The 20,260-nt window shown below is 40.0% G+C and overlaps 1 protein-coding gene across 1 annotated transcript; it reads right to left on the minus strand.

The window, feature by feature from the left end:
* Positions 1-700: 700 nt before the first annotated feature.
* actn2b (actinin, alpha 2b) lies at positions 701-20,241 on the minus strand. Its single transcript, XM_026190111.1, has 23 exons — positions 19,906-20,241; positions 16,028-16,142; positions 15,796-15,915; positions 15,585-15,671; positions 15,022-15,109; positions 14,651-14,729; positions 12,119-12,200; positions 11,745-11,830; positions 11,484-11,576; positions 10,971-11,201; positions 10,730-10,877; positions 10,350-10,500; positions 8,114-8,222; positions 7,241-7,381; positions 6,777-6,959; positions 6,408-6,542; positions 5,862-6,041; positions 5,593-5,739; positions 4,410-4,475; positions 4,126-4,284; positions 1,723-3,944; positions 1,586-1,641; positions 701-1,473 (listed from the first exon to the last, which is right to left on the minus strand). The coding sequence occupies exons 1-21, from the start codon at positions 20,029-20,031 to the stop codon at positions 3,786-3,788; spliced, it is 2,685 nt and encodes an 894-aa protein (XP_026045896.1). The 5' UTR covers positions 20,032-20,241; the 3' UTR covers positions 701-1,473; positions 1,586-1,641; positions 1,723-3,785.
* Between the last annotated feature and the right edge of the window lie 19 nt (positions 20,242-20,260).

The following is a 20,260-nucleotide window of genomic DNA, read 5'->3' on the forward strand; positions in this document are numbered from 1 at the left end:
AAGGAAAGTTTTGCCTCTTCAGAAAAAGGCTCAAGACAACAGTGGCTACTTATTCTTTTTCAGGCCAATAAAATCTGTCACTTCATACTATCCTCTGAGTCCATGCAGCTAGTTTATCAGCTAGGCTAGTGCTATAGGTAATCTATAAAAGGGCAGCTGAGAGATGAGAACCGTAAGCTGTACTAGTTTCAACAAAGACTGAGACAACGCTTGCCAACTTTCATGTTTCTGGCACGTGACACTACTCTACTCCTCCTGCTACCCAAATCTGTCCAAACAAGGTGAAGCTTTGTGGCCCCCTAAAGGCAATTTATCTGCTCAAGTACTGCAGATACAAGTTAGGCTTCATCGAATAGCCTAATCCTGATCTGATAAATAGAGGAGCTGAAGTTGTGTTGCTTCCAGCTGTTTGAGTTTAATACCTGTAGCTATGTAGATGACATGCACTGAAGAGCATATCTAATAGCTGAGCTAGCTACTTCATTTACTAGGGGAGCTTTCCATCATGAGTTTGTGTATTGACTGGTCAGTGCAAACTAAGATATGCATTTTGGGTTTTATGACTCATTATTCAGAACCTCAAAAATAGCAAGAATCCCAGAAAGGAAAAAAAAAGGTAAGTAATACATATTAGTACATATTCTTAGAAAGACGCATAAATAGTATATCTATACAGTGTTTTGATCTCAAACCGTCACAGTCAAGTGTTCATGCAGTATTTTATTTCTTCTGTTTCATGCCAGGCAAACATGACTATGCCAAAATTTACAGAAACTGGGAATTGAATTACAGAGATCCTAGAACGCTTCAATTATTTGAAGAACCAAAAGTACTTTTACAGTCTTGTGACCACTGGGAACCTGGGTTTGAGCAATGCAGATGTATCTTAGTGGACACCGTACCATAAAGGTGCTAACCAGTCAACAGGTAGTGCAGGTCTGAGGTAGTATTGCGAAACAGTTCCAGGTAAAGCAAAAGGATAGGCATGTAACACTGGTGGGAAATAATCTTCCGTTTCCCTCTCTGAATTTCCATGCTCATAGGTGGCTACATACTTACTCAACGCACCAGACTGGAAGGAAGTTGTAGAGCCCAGCCCATGGGTTCCCCTTTCTGAGTTACTATAATCAAGATTCCCTTCATCATGACCAAGTTGACCCGTTTCAAGCTGAGCTGGAGAAAAGCCAAAATCAGGCCTCAGGTGAGATGTTCCAGACAACAAGGTAGGTGTAGAGTCTTCCACAGGACCAAAACCAGAAGGTTCACCAAGCCCACCTGGAGTTGCCCTGAAGTTGGGTGGCAAGGTTTGAACTCTAGAGGTTCCCAACCTTACTGGGTCATGCATGAATGACACAGCAGGGTCATTTGGATCAGCAGGAACAGGTGGGGCACCTGGGAGGGAATCATAATGGAGGAGAGGCTGTGCCTCTATGTTATAGAACCCACCATCATTGGGATTAGGCAGGCCCCAATCTAGAGAAAAATATCTACAGTAAGTTTAAACCAAGGAACCATGTGATATATATATATATTTTTTAAAATAAGCATCTATAAGATTTATAATCTCATTAAGGTGTATTCCTACCTTTAGCAGGAAAGCCATGCACGTTCCAGCTCAAGAGTGCAATGAATGGTAACTGACTGTAGGGGGGAAAAGGGTCATAAGCACTAAAACATGAACATTTGTGAATAAGTGCATATAATTATTTACCCACACGCTACCTTACAAGAACCCAAGAACCCATTTTGCTTGTCAGCTGCATAAATGAGCAACCAGCACTCATCTGAGTGCTGGTTAAATATGAAATGGCAAACCCTCCTTGGCCAATTCCAGAATGAGGAGGTAACAACACACAGCTGCCCATCATTGACTGCTGACTGAAAATCATAGCAGGCCAATTAACCATACCATTAACCTTTCAGATGGCATATATACTCAAGTGGTAGGGATGAACTGCTAACCATGTAGCAGAAGAAAAATGGAATTGAGGAGGAAGAGTAAATGTCATGAAAGACCAAGTCCCTCCATTGGATGTATTTGCATATTGACTTCATATTGACTTCAAATTGACGTACTACTTCTTCGCTTGCAGCACAACCCATACAAATTTAGGAATATCTATATCTAATTAATCCGCATCCACTAAAATTTACAGTTTGAGATTCTTGTGCAGGGACTTGTTTACATGTGGATTATGGTCTTTCCCCCCATCTGGTGACAAACATAAAAAGAAACACATTCACCATTTGAAATAAATGGCTGCATTATAAAGTTTATTTAATGAATCCATTATCTTGGAGCACAAAGTGTAACTTACTGAACAGAGTCATACTGGAGCCAGCTGTTTTCTCTTTAAGGTGTTTTTACTACCTGAAGTTTTAGATCAATACAACAAATCCATGTCTCTGCCAAAAATAAGAACATCACCTATAGAGATCAGAGGTGTCAGAGTCAGAGCTCACAAGTTACACCAGAAATATTTCTCTTTTGAAAGGAAAAGCTTGCACCTGAAATCATATTGACTGGACTGGATGTATGTTCTGGCATGTTTTAGCTCAGTCTGTGTAGAGTATTCAATGATGATGCTTTTTTAATTATTTAGAGCATCAAATAAAGACAACTTTACCAGCCTATTTTTTTATTATATTAGTCTCAAATCACTGTCATCACCATATTTTTAAATACCACTCAATTTTAAAATTTCATGTTCAAACAGTATGGAACATGAGTATAATATTCTTGTCCCACATTTTACAGTAATTTCCTCAAATGCAATTTAAAGATAAATATGACATTGAGATCCTTTGGGGTTTTTTCAGCTTACCATGGAAAACTACTACTAATTGAAATTAATGGGAAGCTTCTGGACAAATAAAGGATTTCGATAAACACCACAGCCACAAAGTCTAGTATTGTTAGGCCATTTTTTCCATGATGGCACCACCTGTTGTATTATAGTTGATATTTATTATATGTGCAGTTCTTGAAATTTACTGTCCATTTTTCCAGACACATGTAAGCATTAGAGTTTGTCACTACCCAACAAATGTTTGATCTTACCATTAGTGAATACTGCACATTTAGTCTACAGTGTTTTCAGCTTTCAAAGCACTGAGCAAACATTTACTTTTGCCTTCGTGTGGTTTTCGATTTGTCTTCTGTTGGTACTGCATATTTTTGGCCTTTTGGGGAACACACTGTTTATTGATGGATGGCAGTAGGTCTGAAATTGCTTTTGCAAACTGTAATTCACTTGAAGCATGTCAAAATGCCTTATCAGAAGATTTTATTCCCAAAACAAGTGTACTGTGGGGAAAAATAAAACAATACACAACATTGCTTGCCAAAAATGACTATTTTCTTTACAGAAAAATTACTGAAACACCACGATCCTTTTGGTGTATGACTAACTAATCTCCTTTATTTCCTGTATCTTCCAGTTTTACCTAAATTCCACGATCCTGAACCAAATCATCATACCACACAAGCAAAAAAAAAATCAAATTGAATTGCTTCTAATTTCAATTTTTTCATCATTATTTCTATGTTTTGGGAAGCATCTTCTGCCAGACAGCACAAGATGAGTACTAAAGAAACAGAACAATGCTCAGCATGAGTAATGTGTCAGAAAACTAATCAATAAAGACTTTCATTCCATTTGGTATATTTGATCCAACTTGCATTATAGATTCCTTAACTTCACCATGAGATGGAGGGGAGGGAGGGAGGGTGGGAAAGCAGAGGAGAGGTTAATGGATGGTGGATGAAAGGTTTTCTGGTCAGGTTAAAGATCGCTCTCTCCATAGAGGGCAGTGGAGAAGGCAGTGTAGTCCAGTGCCCCGGGTGGTGCTCCATGACCAGCGTAGGGTGGCATCCTCATGATGCAATACTCTGCTTGTTCAGGGGGAAGTTCTCTCCTGAGCTCCTCTACAAGTATATAAGGCTGTGGACGTGGAAAGGTAATTGCATTTCAGATTCTTACTCCCATTTTCTGTTTTAATTTGTTTCTCATCTACAAAAAAGTACATCGTAAATCAGTATGACGTGGCAAATCCCTGGAAATAATGACAGGAATAGCTTATGCTAAAAATATCTGCCCATATGCCAGTAAGCCCCATACACACCTTATCAGCAGCGAGGATCCGGAAGGATGCCACAACCTGCTCGGCAGTGTCTGTATCAGCAGTCTCTCTGGTCATAAAGTCGATGAAAGACTGGAAGGAAACGATTCCCGTAGCATTGGAGTCTACCAGCATCATTATGCGAGCAAACTCCACCTCTCCCTGAAATAGGCGTGAATGAAGACCCATAATGACTGCATGTATGTGTGACTGTATGTGTGAAAATCAAACAATTGCAGAATTTACTAATAACACAGCTGCATCCAAATAACAGTGAAGCGCCTTACCAAGTCATATCCCATGGAGATGAGGCAGGCTCTGAAGTCATCTGTTTCCATTGCTCCATTCTTCTTCTACAAACCAGACGCCAAATTTCAGAAAGTGTTGTCAGAGAAATACAGAAAAGATAAAAGTTTTGATAAAAGTTGAAGATTTCATGATAAAAAAGCTTAAAGGCTAATATGGCACATGCACGTGCATTCACACTGAAACTGGGCGCATGGAAGTTGGAAACACAGATCCAAAGCATTCTTATCAATCACAAAAAGCTGCAGCATTGTCAGTTTTGTAATGAGATTGGAATTTGTTGGGTGTATTATCCAAGCTGTTACTCCATCATGGTGAGGGGAACCAGTATGTGGCTGTACAGATGTGACTTGAATACGTTTGAGACATGCTTGAGTAAGTCATCTATCATTGAAGTTTTACTATATAAAAATAATCTTAACCAAATATATATATAGAGAGAAATACTTAGATATTTTAATACTTTCACAGCAAGATACCAGTAAAAATGTTTAATCTTCACCTTTAGTCCTGACCAACCTTCATATTAAATATAGGGGTGAGTGCAGAAGATTGCACTTTGAACTGGATGGGATTTAGCAAGTATCAGAGACAGTATTTAAAACATGGATGTAGCTTCTAGATCTGAAAAGTAAAGCCAATGAAGTTTAAACCTGCTTTCTTTTTCATGCAGGTTTACAGCCAGACTTTATGGGCACAACTGCTAGCTTCAAGTAAATAACTAAAACATAATTTGTAAATTATGGTCCCCATTAGAGTGAGGAAGGAAGATAAAACGGTATGCTCATTGGTTCATCAATCACAAGTCATTAGCTAATGAGCATGCAGTGTTGCTCAGCTTCATAGAGAGATCCAATCCTCGCTCACCACATAACGTTACAAAATACTGAGACGGCAGTGCCAAAAACACCCAGCTTTACAGAGAGACTGCACTGACCAACATGTAAAGCTGCTGTCGCTACATCCGTGTTTTATACAGTTTATGGATGTCACAAATACCACATAAGAGTTAACACCTGGGTTTTGATGCTCATAAGCTCAAGACACATCTCTCAAAACTGGGCTACCCCCTGCTCTTCTTCTGAGCTACTGAGATTGCTTTACATCGGCCACTGGAATAGGCAGAAAATGGCTCTAGTGAAGTGAAATGGCAAAACGCTGTACCCTGTCAAAGTGGTTGAAAGACGATCTGAACTCATTCATCTGCTGCTGACTGATGCCCTTAGCATCCCGGGTCAGGATCTGGGTCTCAATCTCATTGATAGTTCGGGCGATGGTTGTGAGGAGCAGCTCCCACCCAACACGGATGTGCTGTGTTGACAGACCAGAAATGTTAAAAGACTCTGGAAATCCAAGTTTATGTTGACAAACCTACTTTAAGAATCAATGTATTTTTCTATGTATATGTAGCTATAAAACTCAATTTCCAGTACCTCCATGGTGTAGTTGGTGTGTTTGTTATCAAACACAAGTGACTCCTGGATTAGCTGGTGGTCTCCCTCTAACTTGTCAATATTGGGTTTATAAGCAACTATGACATGCTCGATTTGCTTCAGCTGGGTCATCTGGTCCTCCAAGGTGCCTCCTATCTCCAGGGAGCAGCGCCCTATTTCCTGTTAGGACGGTACATGCCACGAGGTTAGCTCGTAAGCTCGTTTGATCATAAGATGGGGCTCTTAGAGCCCCATCTTATGATCAAAACTGGTCATGAAGAGGGTTTGCTTACTGAATCTGCAAAGAGCCAATTACATGTGACTGACAGTAATTTTACTCTGTATAAGAACTATGAGGTGAGTATATACATGTGTGTATAAATATATCCTGAGTAAATTTACTTTGTATTATTCAGATATCATCATCATCAGGAATGAAACTGCTATTCTACTTGTCTAAGTACAATGAATTAGAAAATAATCCTCTTCCATTTCAGACTTTATTTGATTAATGTAGAATTTGCTTATTAAGCCTGTATACTGAACCTCCATCCTGGTCTGTATCCAGGGCCCAATCAAATTAGCCTGGGCAGCAAACTGCCGTCTCAGCCTTTCGTTGGCATGCTGGCGTGCCATCTCCTCCTGGAGGGCACTATCTCTCTGAGGAACCAGCTTTTTCACCTAGAAAACATGCACAGATACACAGAACAGATACATTATTGCTGGTTGTATAAATTACATTTTTATTAAGAGATAGTGATTTGGATTGCAAACTTACTAAGCGATTGCTGACTCCTCTGTCATAAAATATCAGTATTAGTAAACAATGATAGTGTTCTCTTATGTCCACTATCTCTATGACTACCCTTTAATATACTCTCTGAGTCTATAAATCAGTTTGAAAACTGTAGCTACCTTTTCCCACTTGTTGAGAAGCTCTTCAGTTGTGATAGTGCTGTAAGAGTTGATAAAGCTGGCCTTGATCCCATAGCTCTGTGAAATTTTCTGCACCTCATTGTGGATTCCCAAGATGGCCTGTCTCTCTGAATCTGCCTCGGGAAGAGTAGCTTTGAACTGCTCATGAGCTGCGATTAGACTCTGGAAGGGGAAGCAGGAGAGGAAAGTGTTGAAATTTTATGGAAATGTCAATTTTGTCCCAAGAGATAACATTATGTGCTGTTTTTTTTAGGGTGTGACAAATAGAAACATTGCGCACTATATAGCATTTTTGTTTTTTCAACACAACATTATATATTATGAAACCCAATCACGAGGAATCCATTAAATGGGCTTATATGAAAAACTGTAAAATTACACTGTGATCACATTATAAGCACTTAATGCCAAAGGCTGCTCTCCTCAGAATATAGTAAACTTACCTGAACCTCTTCAATAGTATGCACTATAAACATGTCCTGCAGATCCTCCATCGCTCCTTCCATCCAATTGTTGAAAGGAGCAGACCTCTTAGCAAATTCTAGGAACAACTGATCAATGGTTTCCAGCAGTTTCTCTGTGCGCTGAGAGGATTACAAAACATAACAGACATGTTTTATAAATGTTGAAATCCTAAAATTGTCACAATATCTAATCACAGCTCAGCGTTACGCTTTAGCATGACTTAAACACCCTCTCACCTGTTTTGAGAATGATGGCAGTGTGCATAACTTTCTTTGACTTGTTAACCCCAGCTCCCAAGTCTGGCTTGGTTGTTCCTGACAGAGTCCCTCCCCTCAATGGGAGATAGTTGGAAGTAGAAGATGGAGATAAACAGCCCCCTGTTCCTGTCATTCAGACTTAATCCTTGGCCCTTTTCCCAGGCCCTCACACATTTGTGGGTCTGGAATGGCCAGTATGGCTCAGAGGAAGTGGCTAGTGGGCTTTTAGCCAGTTGCTTTCTGGATATGACATCTACATCCATATCTCTTTTATCCCCTCTACCCTTCTATTTTACCTTTCTATGCGGGGCAGGGATTTTAGAGGGGATCCAGTTATCTGTCCCCTTCAATCACTTGTCTCTTCAACACTCACATCAGTGACAGACATCTAAAATGCTTTGACTAAAATTTTAATTGAGCTGGCGTTTGATGGTAGTTCAATGCGTAGAACATTAGCACACTCTTGTGGGGACTTAATATATACAAAGAACTTGAGAACTTTTAAGATCTCTACAGCTATAATGGATTAATACCTAAAGCCTTTGCCATAAATCCCCTTCAGTCATACACTCACAAGTGAAATTTTGTTCTTACCTCCAGTGCCTCTCTCCTCTTCTGAGTCAGCGTTCCCAGCTTGTCCCATAAGTCACAGATGCTTTGGCAGCGCTGGTTAACAGCAGCAACATCATGGTAGTCCAACTCACTAGGAAAAGAAAAATAAACCTGTTGTGCCATTTTTACTTCTGGAAAACAGAGCCCCATCCACCCACCAGCACTGGTTAGAGTTGTGGTATACAGAATATATAGTATGATATAGAGATATGTAAATCCTACTGCATGAGAAAACTGTATTAAGTTGAGGTAAAACAACAAAGAAAAGAAAATTTGAGAGCAAATAGCTATAATAAATAATAATGAGGACTGCAAGATGACTTTAAATTAAAGTTTAACACATGAAAAAACAGAACATATTCAGCTCAGTCTTGGAAGAAAAAAGGGCTCTTGGCTTTGAACTTCAGAGCGTTTAAAACTGCTTGAATTAGTATTCAGGTTTAGGCACTCATTTACAGAAAATGCACCACCAAAATCATCACAGTGTTGAGACTCTGTCACTGCTTTCCCTGGATGAGCATCTGAAGCTGCACTTTTAGGTGAAAGTATAAGTGACCTCAAAGGAAAACAGTGAACAGGGTTCATGTAGCATTTTATTGAGATGTCATTCAATGGAAAAGGTCAAAATACACCATACGGTAAACTACAGGAATAAGAGTTGCCTTAACCCCAGACCGCTTCAAGCTATTTGAAAAAAACAAAAATTAAAAATGCTTTTTGTCTTTGGTAGAGTCTTGTGTGCAGTGGAGGTCCACTGGTAACCTGTGTCCCAGTGGGGGTGGCTGAAGATGGCTGGGAGATGGTATCTCTCACGGCAGACATTATTCTGATGAACTCTGCTAGCCTCGTGTTCAGCATGTAAATGTGGCACTGTGTAATGAAGAAGCTGACGAATCACAAAGAGGTAGTGCGGCTTTGCGCCAAATGGTGTCTCATGGTATTGTGAAGCTTCCCCAGCTGAGGCATAATGGTTGGCATGTGGATATACATATGGAGGCACTGGCAGAAAGCCTTGGTCTTTGTTTCTCTGTCTTCACCTAGATGGTCATAGATAGCTGCATAGCAACTCAACTCACCAGGTTGGTAAAAGGTTCAAAAGAGAGATGTAGTGCAAAATCAAGCTCACAGGTTTCCCACCCTTACTGTGTTCAAAATTTCCTTCATCACCTGCATGAAATAGAGGTGAAGGAAAGCATATAACTGGGCTAGGTTGAGTTGCTCCAGAGACTGAGTAGGTTCCAGTAAATCATTACACAGAATTAGCTTCAGGTATAGAATTTACTTCTGAACTCGCTGGATTATGCAAAAATGAGACAGCCGTATCATTTGTGTCAGTAGGTGGAGGAGAGAGTGAGCCAAAGAGAAGGACAGCATGCACCTCTGTGTTAGAGACCACATCCTTAACAGGATCAGTCTCTTTCCAGCCTAGGAGGAAATAATATTTAAGGTATGTGTTCACATAATAACTTTGAAAATATGACTGCATCCCAGCGCATTATGATCTCAGTGAAGTTTTAGTCTTACTTTTAACAGAAAACCAGCATTTTGGTCAATAATAATAATGTATACTTTATTAATCCCATAGGAAATTGCTTAGTCCTCTGCATTTAACCCATTCACTCAGTGAAGCACCGGGCACCTACCAAAGGGTATCTCAGTGTAGCCGTTCGGTGGATTTGAATCCCTGATTGGGGGGGATCATGGTGCAAACACTCTACCTACTGAGCTATCCCTCAATAACTGATTCCTTCTCTTTTTTCCTCAGTGTTTTCAAATATAAAACAACAAACTCTCTGTATTCACATCTATCATTGTGCACTGATTGAAAAAAATCTCAGAAGTCCCATGAGCCACACCTTTCTCATTTCTGAGTACTTAAAATCTTAACTAAGAATACCTCTAATAGCTACCTAACCTCTGCCTTGGCATCTAGTGGTTCTTAAGTGGTTAACAGTTAATTCACATGCATTTGAGATGCATGAACCATAGCTTATTTTCTGTGTGAGAGGACAGCAGTGACCTCTATTGCTTGTCACCCATAATTTAACCCAGTAATCACCGGTGGGTTGTACTGGGTCTAAAGCCAAAAAACAATGCATGTGCATGAAGTGTGCATGAAAGAAAAAACAAGATTAATTTCATTGACTTTACTATTATTTCTCCTGTCCTGGATTTCGGTGATACGTGACTGCATACATCTGCTGTTGGGAGTGCATACTTTAGTTCCTGTGCAATGGCAGCAATCTGCTCCACTCTGTCCTGGTGGGCTGCCAAGTCACTCTCAAAGGCCTCGTGTTTTCGAAGCAGTGCTCTGATTTCTGTCAGTGTGGCTGTTTCGTAGTCCTTCTGGGAAAGGAACAGCTCTTTACCTGAATGTCACATATGAAAAAGGAATATTGAGATAATAATAAGGTTCTACTAAAAACAGTCCTTATCTGGTCATTACAGATGCAGAAATTAACCTTCAATAACATTTCATTATGAGGAAATCTAAACAGTAAAATGCACTCTATATAAAGTGCTTGGCCAAGATAAACACGTGGACCTATAGACACATCAACAGCAATCAAAAAGGTAAATACACAAACTACAACTGACCGCTGGCCCAGTTCTCATGATTAGTTGCTTTTTGGCGAAACTTTTCTGCAAGGTGGTCCACCCTCTCAAGCCTACGGATCTCTGTAAGAAGCCATTCCTCGTACCCTTTCTCTGCCTGCTCCAGACCCTGCCATGCACTGGCTATATCCTGTCAACACAATGCAATCTTTAGTGTCTGAACCACAACAGAACTGATCGCAAGACTCAATCATGAATGAATGAATATGAAGTTGTGACTTACAGATACCATCTTCCCCTCAGAGGGCATAAAGGCAGGCCGGTTGCTGATGCGCAACTTGGTCTGAAGGGTGTTGAAGTTAATTTCCAGCTGGCACTTCTCCTGCACTTTCGGGGGCTTGTGCTGGCGTCTGTAGTCCCTGAAGTCCTCCAGCTTCCGTTGCATCTCTGCCATGGTCTTCTCTGGGGTCCGATTCTCCAGCCAGGGAGTGGTGCGGCGGATCCACTCCAGCAGCTGGAAAACACAAGGACAACATGGGAATAAGTGGAGTGGCAAGAGAGTGGTGATAAATAATTGATTTTTCCAGCAGATGGATCTCAGTTTGTAACATCAGTGAGATATTTGAGTAGAGAGAGAAAAATTTTGTTTTTGAACTTTTAATTTGAACAGCCCATAATAAACAGAGGACAAACAAAAATGTACTAATACTGTACCTTAATCACTGTTATCCAAAAAGCACATCACTTTGAAAAATCTTTCATGACACAAAGTGCCATCATTATATTTAAACTTTACCTCACTGGCCAGTCTCTCATATTCTTCCATCAGTTTCTCATTCTCTTGGTTTACTCCAAGCACCTTACAGATCCTGTTGGCAGCAGTCTCCGCCTGAGAGCACGGGGACAATAATAATGTAATTAGATCAGAGAACTAAGATGGCAAGGATTTTTAATCAGTGTGCTGTGTCTAAATCAAACTGAGTATATATATATTTTTTATTTTTTTGATATTCTCAGAATAACATGGTGCTATTGAAAAAAAGACAGACAAAACTACCTGCTCAGCTCCAGCAAAAGCATGGTAAAAGCAGGACACATAGGTCATGATGGCTCTCTCATCGGGCTTGGGGGTGTTGATGATATCTGTGGCATGAAGAGGGATGAAAAGTCAAGGTGGCAGAAAGAATTTAAAGGAAACTACAGCTACATTGGATAATAGAAGGAGATATTTTTTATGGTTTTCACTTCCGTTCAGACATAACAAAAATGCAGTTAGATATGAAGACAATTATATGTGACAGAAATCTATGTGGTTGATATTTGGACCCCTGTGAAGGAGATTCATCCAAAACAATAGATATACATTGTTAGCACCCATTACCATAAACAGGACACAAAAAACTCATATTTTTCCACTACATAAAATATTACCCTCTGCATCCAGCATTTTTGGAATGTCCAGGTGTTTTTCTGCTATGTCAAAAGCCAGGTTCAAGTTCCCCAGAGGATCATCCTAAATAAGAACACAGAACATCACTGTACACCAGTGCCACACTTACAACACCACTGAAATCCATGCAATCAAGGCACAAAACATGTGATGGTCATATAATCTACATGCACATTTACTAGCCCTCAACTAGATCCTTGCAAAACCTTAGAAATTACATCTCTTAGTTTCCAAAGAACTTTAATACCAGTTTAATTCTTTATTTGTTGATTAGATCACATTCACAGGAAAGGTCAGTTATGTCTCAAATAAATACCATTTATTTATCTCCATCTGCCCTTTATTATGAATATGATTGATTTTTTTTCTTTGTTTGATTAAGGAATTGCTGTTTTAGTCTGTTGCATAAGAGATGATGAAAGGGGAAGCATTTAATAATCTATAACCAGCAGATGTTTATTACTCTCTATACCTCTTCTTATTTTTTAATGGAATTGTTTTAAAGAAATGCATTCCTCCTTTTTCATACTAGTTACTGTGACAGGAAAATACAAGTGTTTGACAGGATAGGAGTTGTGCCTTGAGCCAAAAGCTGACAGTGAACCCCTCTGCTGCTGATGGGGCTGTCACTAAGAGTGCAAAGGGGTAAAGGAATCATACTATCATGCTGCTGTCCCTATCACTGTACCGCTGTTCCTCAAAGGTAGAGGGTAGGGGTGGTGCACAACATGACAGGGGCAGCTGCTCACATATCCGGTACAAGAAAGATAGATAGATGGATTGGGTGGTAAACTGATGGCATAGAGGAATGGAAATAAGAATACCTCGAGCCTTCTGTGTGTGTGTCTGTGTATGTGTCCCTGACAAGAGCTGTCTCAACAGGCTTAACAAACTCGCTCACCTGGAGCCAGATTCAAAGGTTGCCTGATGCACAATGCAACTGTCTCCAAGCAGCATGAGCAGAACTGAAGTTCAGGTGTGACTGAGTGTGTGAACATGGATCTCAAAGACACAAAAAGTGTGAATAAAAGGCTGTAGCAAGAAATAGTGTACTGAAGTATATTACTAGCCAGCATGGTTTGTTTACATTGTCCATTTGAATCATTGTATATACTTTCATTATTTTCTAATAAAAGTATCACCGTCCTTGCGGCGATTAATAAGTATCACTGTGATGTTATGAGTGTAATGCGTATAGATGTCTTCCTGACTTTTATGTGCACCGGTGGCCTCTAAATGGGGAATACGACGTGACAGCATGGACAATGGCAGAGGTAAAGCTAAGCCTGCGCTCTGCAGGGACTAAGCTCATGTTTCTGTGACTATTCAGGGTTGACTCCAAGTCAGGCCAGTCAGCTGTGTGTAGAAAAGTGAGTGCCTCTGATCACAAAATGAATGAAAAGTCACTCTTCATATCCTTCCAAGGTGGTTCCCCTGCTATATATTTACAGTAACAGGGAACATATGGCCCGAGCAAACTAAATGTTCTGATGTGAGGTCAGCTATGCTGGCTGTGATTTTTTTAAGGCTTAAAAAGGGAAGAAAAACATCTTTTTATGAACTCACACCTGGCAGTTAAAGCATGACACCTCAAATAGTCCTATAGCAGCCTTGCCCTTTCCATCTGGCTAACACAGCACCTTCTTCCAGGAGAGAAAAGTTTACTTGTGTATTATCGCTACTTGGCGAACAAGGGAGGGCTGTGAGCTGTGCTCTCTAGCCCTCTGCAAACACGCAGCAAATAAGCAGCTCACCGAGGCCCTCACCTGAATCCTGGACATCTGCTAAACCAGAACATTTAACTGAGACATACATTTTTGACCTAAAATGCTTCACACTGATACTCTAGTCATTAAGTAGGTTTCAAATGCAGAGAAAAGTCAAGACTCTTCAGAGTGTAGAGGCCATATATTTCCACCATGTGGTAACCCCTTGTTAACAAGGGAGCCTTTTAAATCTAATCTGGTAATGGGCGCAGCGGGTTGCACAAAAACACAGCAATAAAATTGAAATAAAAGTTGCAGTTTTCATGCTAATTATGATGAAATTGTGTGCTAGGTAAACTGATTTGCTTAAGCATAATGAAGCATGAGGCGATACTAAATGAGTGCACTCACAACAGAGAGAAACACATTCATAAATTAAAGCCGGATTATAACCATTAGCCAAATAACACATTAATAACACAACACAGCGGACTTCCTACAAACACCTTACATCACATTAAATCACTAACATGTAGATCTTGTCCTTTGAAATGCCACATATTTCTAAGAATATCCAAAAGAGACACAACACAACACCCCAGGATCGTTAAAACACAAATTAGTTTGTCAAACAGATGACCACTGCAAGCGAGTTATTAGCAGAGTAAAGAGATCAATTGTGTAATCTTCTAGTAGTAGATAAAGACTTCTTTTCCACAAAGCGGACAAAACTGTGCTTCTTATGTTTGTGGAAATCAAAGTGTTATTGTGCAAGCTTGAAACACAGCAAGCGAAACCACACAACACCTTGTTGAGCTTAGAGTAGTCGAGGAGGTCGGGTCTGTGTCTGTGAATCAGGGCGCAGAAGGCCAGGCCATCCTTCCAGCTTCACCAGTCAATACAGAGAATAAACATGTCAGGTCATAAAGATGAAATTTCTCGAGTCCAGCTCCGATATTCACCATTAAAGCGGTGGTAACATTTCCCTGATGCTACCCTCTATCCTCCTTTTTATATTTTGTATTACTAAAGTCATCTACAGAAGAACTTAGTATTGATATCATGCTATTAGATGAACCTATTGACCTAACAACCACTACATTATGTTATAATAGATTATAGACACCTGGTTTACAAGATCTAAATTCAGTGGTCACAATACAGTGTGTCATACTCACCTGACATGGAAGTTTTGGACATTAACATTCCTGTAGGGGGCAGTCTTTCTTTGACACCACAGTAGAAGCCCTTCCTTGGCAGATGTTTCTGAGGAGAACATGTATTTGCCATTTAAACGTGTGGTCAGCTTTCTCATTTGGCACATACTACACAAGCATTCTGTGCACTGATATATCATACAACTTGTTTTTGTGACAAGTGAACTCCATAACAATGTTTTCATTTCGTTTGCAGGGTTTTTTGTGCAAATATATATATTATTACCCACCAAAGTAAAGTCAACAGAATTATGATGGAATTTTTAGCATTTTTTAAGTGATGTTTAATTTACTCGAACATAAAATGCACTTTTATTTATAAACTGGCCAAAAACAAGCAGGAAGGATGCTGGTTTTTATTTAATAAAGTAATCCAGTCTGTTGTGTCTATCTATATGTGTGGATTAATTGTGCTTATTTGCACAGTCAGATGCGAAAATGCCCATTTTACAGGAAAGGTCTTGGTATGTTGTCACGTAGCTTGAAGCACCTATATGTTCCTGGACTGTGTGTGCTAACCTCACCTTCCACAGATATGTCCTGAATGGCAAAGCGGAGGATTATAGTCCAAATCATTCCAAGAGTCATCTTTACATTCCCATCCACAATCTCTGAAACAAAAAAGTGTTATATTTAGTCTCCAGCAGATTATTTCACAAGGTAAAAATTCCTGGTTCCAACTCTTGCATCCCTAAATGGTTACATTATATTCATACACAGGACGTGCACAGGTACCTTCGGCTCCTATTGAAACCAGTTTGACTCCTTTACTTGTGATGAAGTCCAAAGCTTTGTTAACATTTGCGATCTTATGAAACCGCATCTTCCCTCTATCTGGCTTGGGTAGCCTCTCTCCTGCAAACACAATATGGTGTGCATATAACCTCAGCTAATAAGACACAGAAAGAAAGCTGACTGAAACACTAAAAAAAGGCAAGAAAATGAAAACTCTCTTTAGTGCTCCAACCTGAGATAACTTCCAGCAGCAGCATGAGTTTGAGTCCATTCCTGAAGTCCTCCTCAATGTTTTCAATTTGAACACCAGCTTTCCTCAGGTGGGAGTTACACCAAGCTGTGAAGGTCTAACAGAAAAAGGATTCCCAGCTCAATAAAAATTGGATTTGACTCAAAAACGAAAAGAAATTTACAGCAGTCAGTTAAGTTTTCTTCACTTTTGGGGGCATTTTTGTTTAACTGGCAGTTATACTCACTTCTAAAAATTTATATCACTTTTTTACTGGATTAAACTACAAGCTATTCCTCTTTACAGTAAACCTAAACAAACTGGGATCTTCACTTAGGACTATAACCAAGTCGATTGTCCATTAGTTAAACATTAGTGTTAAGTTTCAACATTTCCTACAATGGTTCCATAGCTAACACCTATCAGAACAAATGTACTCCATGTTTGGTACTCAAATACTGTAAATCAAGTTAAGACAGGCTCATTGTCTTTCGCCTATTTTTATAAAGCCTCTATCAATAGCTAGCAGCAGAGTTCATGGACGCTGAGCACTGTAAGGATGAAAGCTGGGAGCCGACCACAGAGCACATTCCAGCTGATATAAGGTGATAAATTTAGACTGCTCTGCCGTGCCTCATGATAAAAGACGGGGAAGAAGAACGTCAACATGAGTGAAAATGTCACGTGGACGAGGGACAAGTTTTCCCCTCACGTCACTTTCTGTCACTATTTTGCCACTTCGAATATGACACGTTGATATGTTACAGCTGCATGGAGATAGCTCTATCACAGTACACGTGTGCCGTTCTTCCAGAGCACAGGCATTGCCGATGAAGTGTGGAGACAAGCCAGGAGTGAATGAATGATGGGCACATTAAAAATTCTCATTTAGAATAATTTGAAAGATATGCCACAAGGATGAGTAATGGATCTGGATGTTGTAAATATTACCCTCTGCCACACAGAAAATATAAACATTTCAACAGCTCACTATCATTAGATAGAAATCAAGTTTCAATTTGGGCTGCCCAACTATGGCAAAAGAAAAAAAATCATTATTTATGTTGGTCAGTACTGATATCATGATCATTTAAACTCGGTTATTCGTAGACCTTGGAAAATTAAACTTTAAAAAAGTGAAGACAATTGTCTTTTAAGTGACTGAATTTCCTTGAACTTTAATTACAATTCAGCACTCTAAATAAAGAAATAAATGCAAATTGAAATATATCTGCCACAGTCTGGCAGAGAATGAGTTCAGGCTTTTATGGAGGGGCAGAAATGAAGGACAAGCATGTTTTGAAAGGCAATGTGGGAGCAGTATTGCAAAATGATGCACCATAATAAAGTTTCATCTTGTTTTTTCTTCCCCAATAATTATTGGTAGACAAAATTGTACTAAATATTTACACTTTTGCCCATCCCTAGTTTCTATGTTTAGATGTATGAATCATTGAACTAATCAACTACATGATAAAAGTTGTACATAAACAACGAGCTGTAGTGTGATATTTGCGTATGCTACACTTCCTGATAACATGTTTCAATTTTACCTTTCATCTCCATTAACAGGAGTAGAGAATGAAAGCATTTACTGATTTTATTAAAAATAAATAGTTTTCAGTGAAAAGATAAACTGGGTTGACTTTTGCACTTTTTCCTTTGAGTTTCATTTCCTTTTAAGAAAAATTGTGATTTTAGCCCATGAGAGGAAAAGATCACAGCTGATGTCTATCTAAAAAGAAGCACAGAAGAACATTTTAAATGAGCTAATTTTACATTTTTGTGACTTTACTTGCATACTTTCTAGATTTATATGTGAATAAATAAATACTCTAGAGTGACATGGGGAAAATATTTTAGGATTTTCCAGCACTGATCCACGGACAACCTTGTACCCAGGAGGACTGCATATGCATGCCCAGCCAGCCACTCAGCTTCTCGCCCCGCAGGTGCCGGAGCAAAATCAGAATATTACAGGCATTAGAGTAAAGGCCATCCCCATTCCACACTGAGTGAGTCCCTCGGGTGTGTGTGTGTGACAATGAGCCGCTGCCTTCCTTGTAAAAAAAAAACTTTGTCTGCTGGTCCTCCAAATCTGGCTCTGCCACTAGTCGCAGAACCCTACTTTCCAAGCATCCCCGCCCTCTACTGCCCGGTGACGATTAAAGCTAAAAATATTTATGAATCACATCCAGTGAGGACCGACCCTGTCACTGAAGTGACGGATGCCTTTGGGGCTCACTAGGTCAGAGGCTGGAGGATGGAAAATAAAAGCGAACTGGATGCTTAACATTTTGGAAAGACCTAGCCACATCAGCGGATCATGGATGACTATTTTCACTTGGTTTAACTTAGATGAAGGATATTCACTATGTATCAGTCACATTTCATCACTTTCGCTCAATGAAACCGAGCACCCCGGCTGTGCCTACTCTGCTCTGTCATCAATCTCCTTGATGAACTCATATGAATTAGGCAATAGATTTAAAAAGGGCTCCATATAAGCAATAATATATAGCAACCACAACTAGAATTAAAATAAGCTAATTGCACCATGGTATAGGAGATAATATTTTGGAAAAAATGACAATAGATATCAGTAATAGAGCAATTTTGTTCCATTTTCAACAAATAGAAGCTGCAGCACAGTGTGGGTGCTAATATTGAGCGTCAAACTGGGGCACAAAGGAACAGAAAAAACTCAAACCACCCTCCAATGACCACTTATCAACTCAAAATTAGATAAAGAGTGGAAAAAATAGCTGTGTATATGGACTGTGGTGTTGCTGCCTGGTGTTGCCAAAAATACAGTTTTATCATCCCTGCGCAGGCCACAGGAGGTTACGAAGGGCATGGAGGAGCTGATGGACTCCAGTTGTGCAAAGAGCTGCAGTATAAGGTCCCAGCCAATTTTTAAAGCCCTAAAACCAACTGACGGTGTTGGGGGCCGAGGCTATATCGAGTCGAGTTGGTGCTGGTACAATTTTTCTACGTGGTTTCTATAAACAAAAGAATTCCGCACCAAGGACACTGGATTAACCCTACTAATGCCTTTTGGTCCCGAGGTTAAAATTAGATGGAGCGTCCATTCTAATCCCAAGAGCGTCATCATGTGTTAGAAGCATCTGTTGACAGCTCGCATTCCTCGCGTATCAGTGGAGAGGCAGCAGTCTGGAGAGCCGCTGGAAGGTACAGCTATTGTTAGCTGGTACCCACCACCGCATCCGTCCCTCACGCCTCACGCACTGGACCCTATCTGCGTCAGGTCTGCGGCACTTAGCGAGGACCACACCGGAGGTTAACCAATGCCACCTTTAAAAATAAAACTAAACGTTACGTTTACCAGAGGTGGGTGAAGTAACCCCAACGGCCACTGACTTCTTAAGGCAAAATTCAAGCTGTGTAGTTGTGGTTGTATAACTTGTGTACCTCTATAACTTGCTCCCGACCTCACTGAACTATATTTTGGGTAATGTCTATCAGTGATACGAATAACAGCTACCCTATCCCAACATCCAAGAACAAAATGTCCAGTAAAGAGATCAAAATACTTCAGCAGCGTGACTTGTCGCGATGAACCCGCTGAACTGATTTTATTTTGACAAGGTTAACCGGAAGTTTATCTCCCCGACTCGGCGTGCTTAACGTCTCTCAAGACTTTTTTTTTTTACTGTTAGCCCAAAGTTATGAACTGTACTACTGTGTACATATGTAAAATATATATTTTTACATAGAAATATTAAAAAATTACCATAACATCTAAAGTTACACAATTCTGAGTAAGAAAAGACCAAGCTGTTTAATTTCTCTCTAAAATAATATTAGCTAACGCTCGATAGTTTTAGACTTTTTTCAGAAACAGACGATTTTTTACGTACTTTCCTCTGTTGTTGTTCCCAGGCAGGGTCTAGTAACATGTCCCTGTCCCACTCTTCCTCCTGGATCATATACTCATCCTCGTAGCCGTTATCATAGTGCACCGTGGTCTCCACCTGGGTCATCATTTTGCCGATATTTTCTTTCTTTTTCTTTACGTCGAAACTCAAATGTTTTCCTTCAGACTGTAGATTTAGGTCTAACTGCCGAGCACAGAAAAAAAAAGTTCCTCTTTTCACAGAGCTGCTCCTTCGTTTGTCTCACTCTCTCACGCTTGCCCTTGTCCTCCCGACCTGACAGACGTCTGGCCCTGGTTGCCACAGATGAACAACAGACGGTATCATTAGATCGGTCACG

Source organism: Astatotilapia calliptera, chromosome 13 (genome assembly GCF_900246225.1).
Source record: "Astatotilapia calliptera chromosome 13, fAstCal1.2, whole genome shotgun sequence".
Taxonomy (NCBI): Eukaryota; Metazoa; Chordata; class Actinopteri; order Cichliformes; family Cichlidae; genus Astatotilapia; species Astatotilapia calliptera.

Bases quoted from the DNA above. Each gene is read 5' to 3' on its own strand.
- actn2b (XM_026190111.1), bottom strand. From the start codon at position 20,031: ATGATGACCCAGGTGGAGACCACGGTGCACTATGATAACGGCTACGAG. The intron at 15,916-16,027 runs GTTGGAGCACTA...TTGTGTTTGCAG, and splicing joins GCTGCTGGAAGTTATCTCAG to GAGAGAGGCTACCCAAGCCA. The intron at 6,042-6,407 runs GTTCAGTATACA...CCGTCCTAACAG, and splicing joins GGATACAGACCAGGATGGAG to GAAATAGGGCGCTGCTCCCT.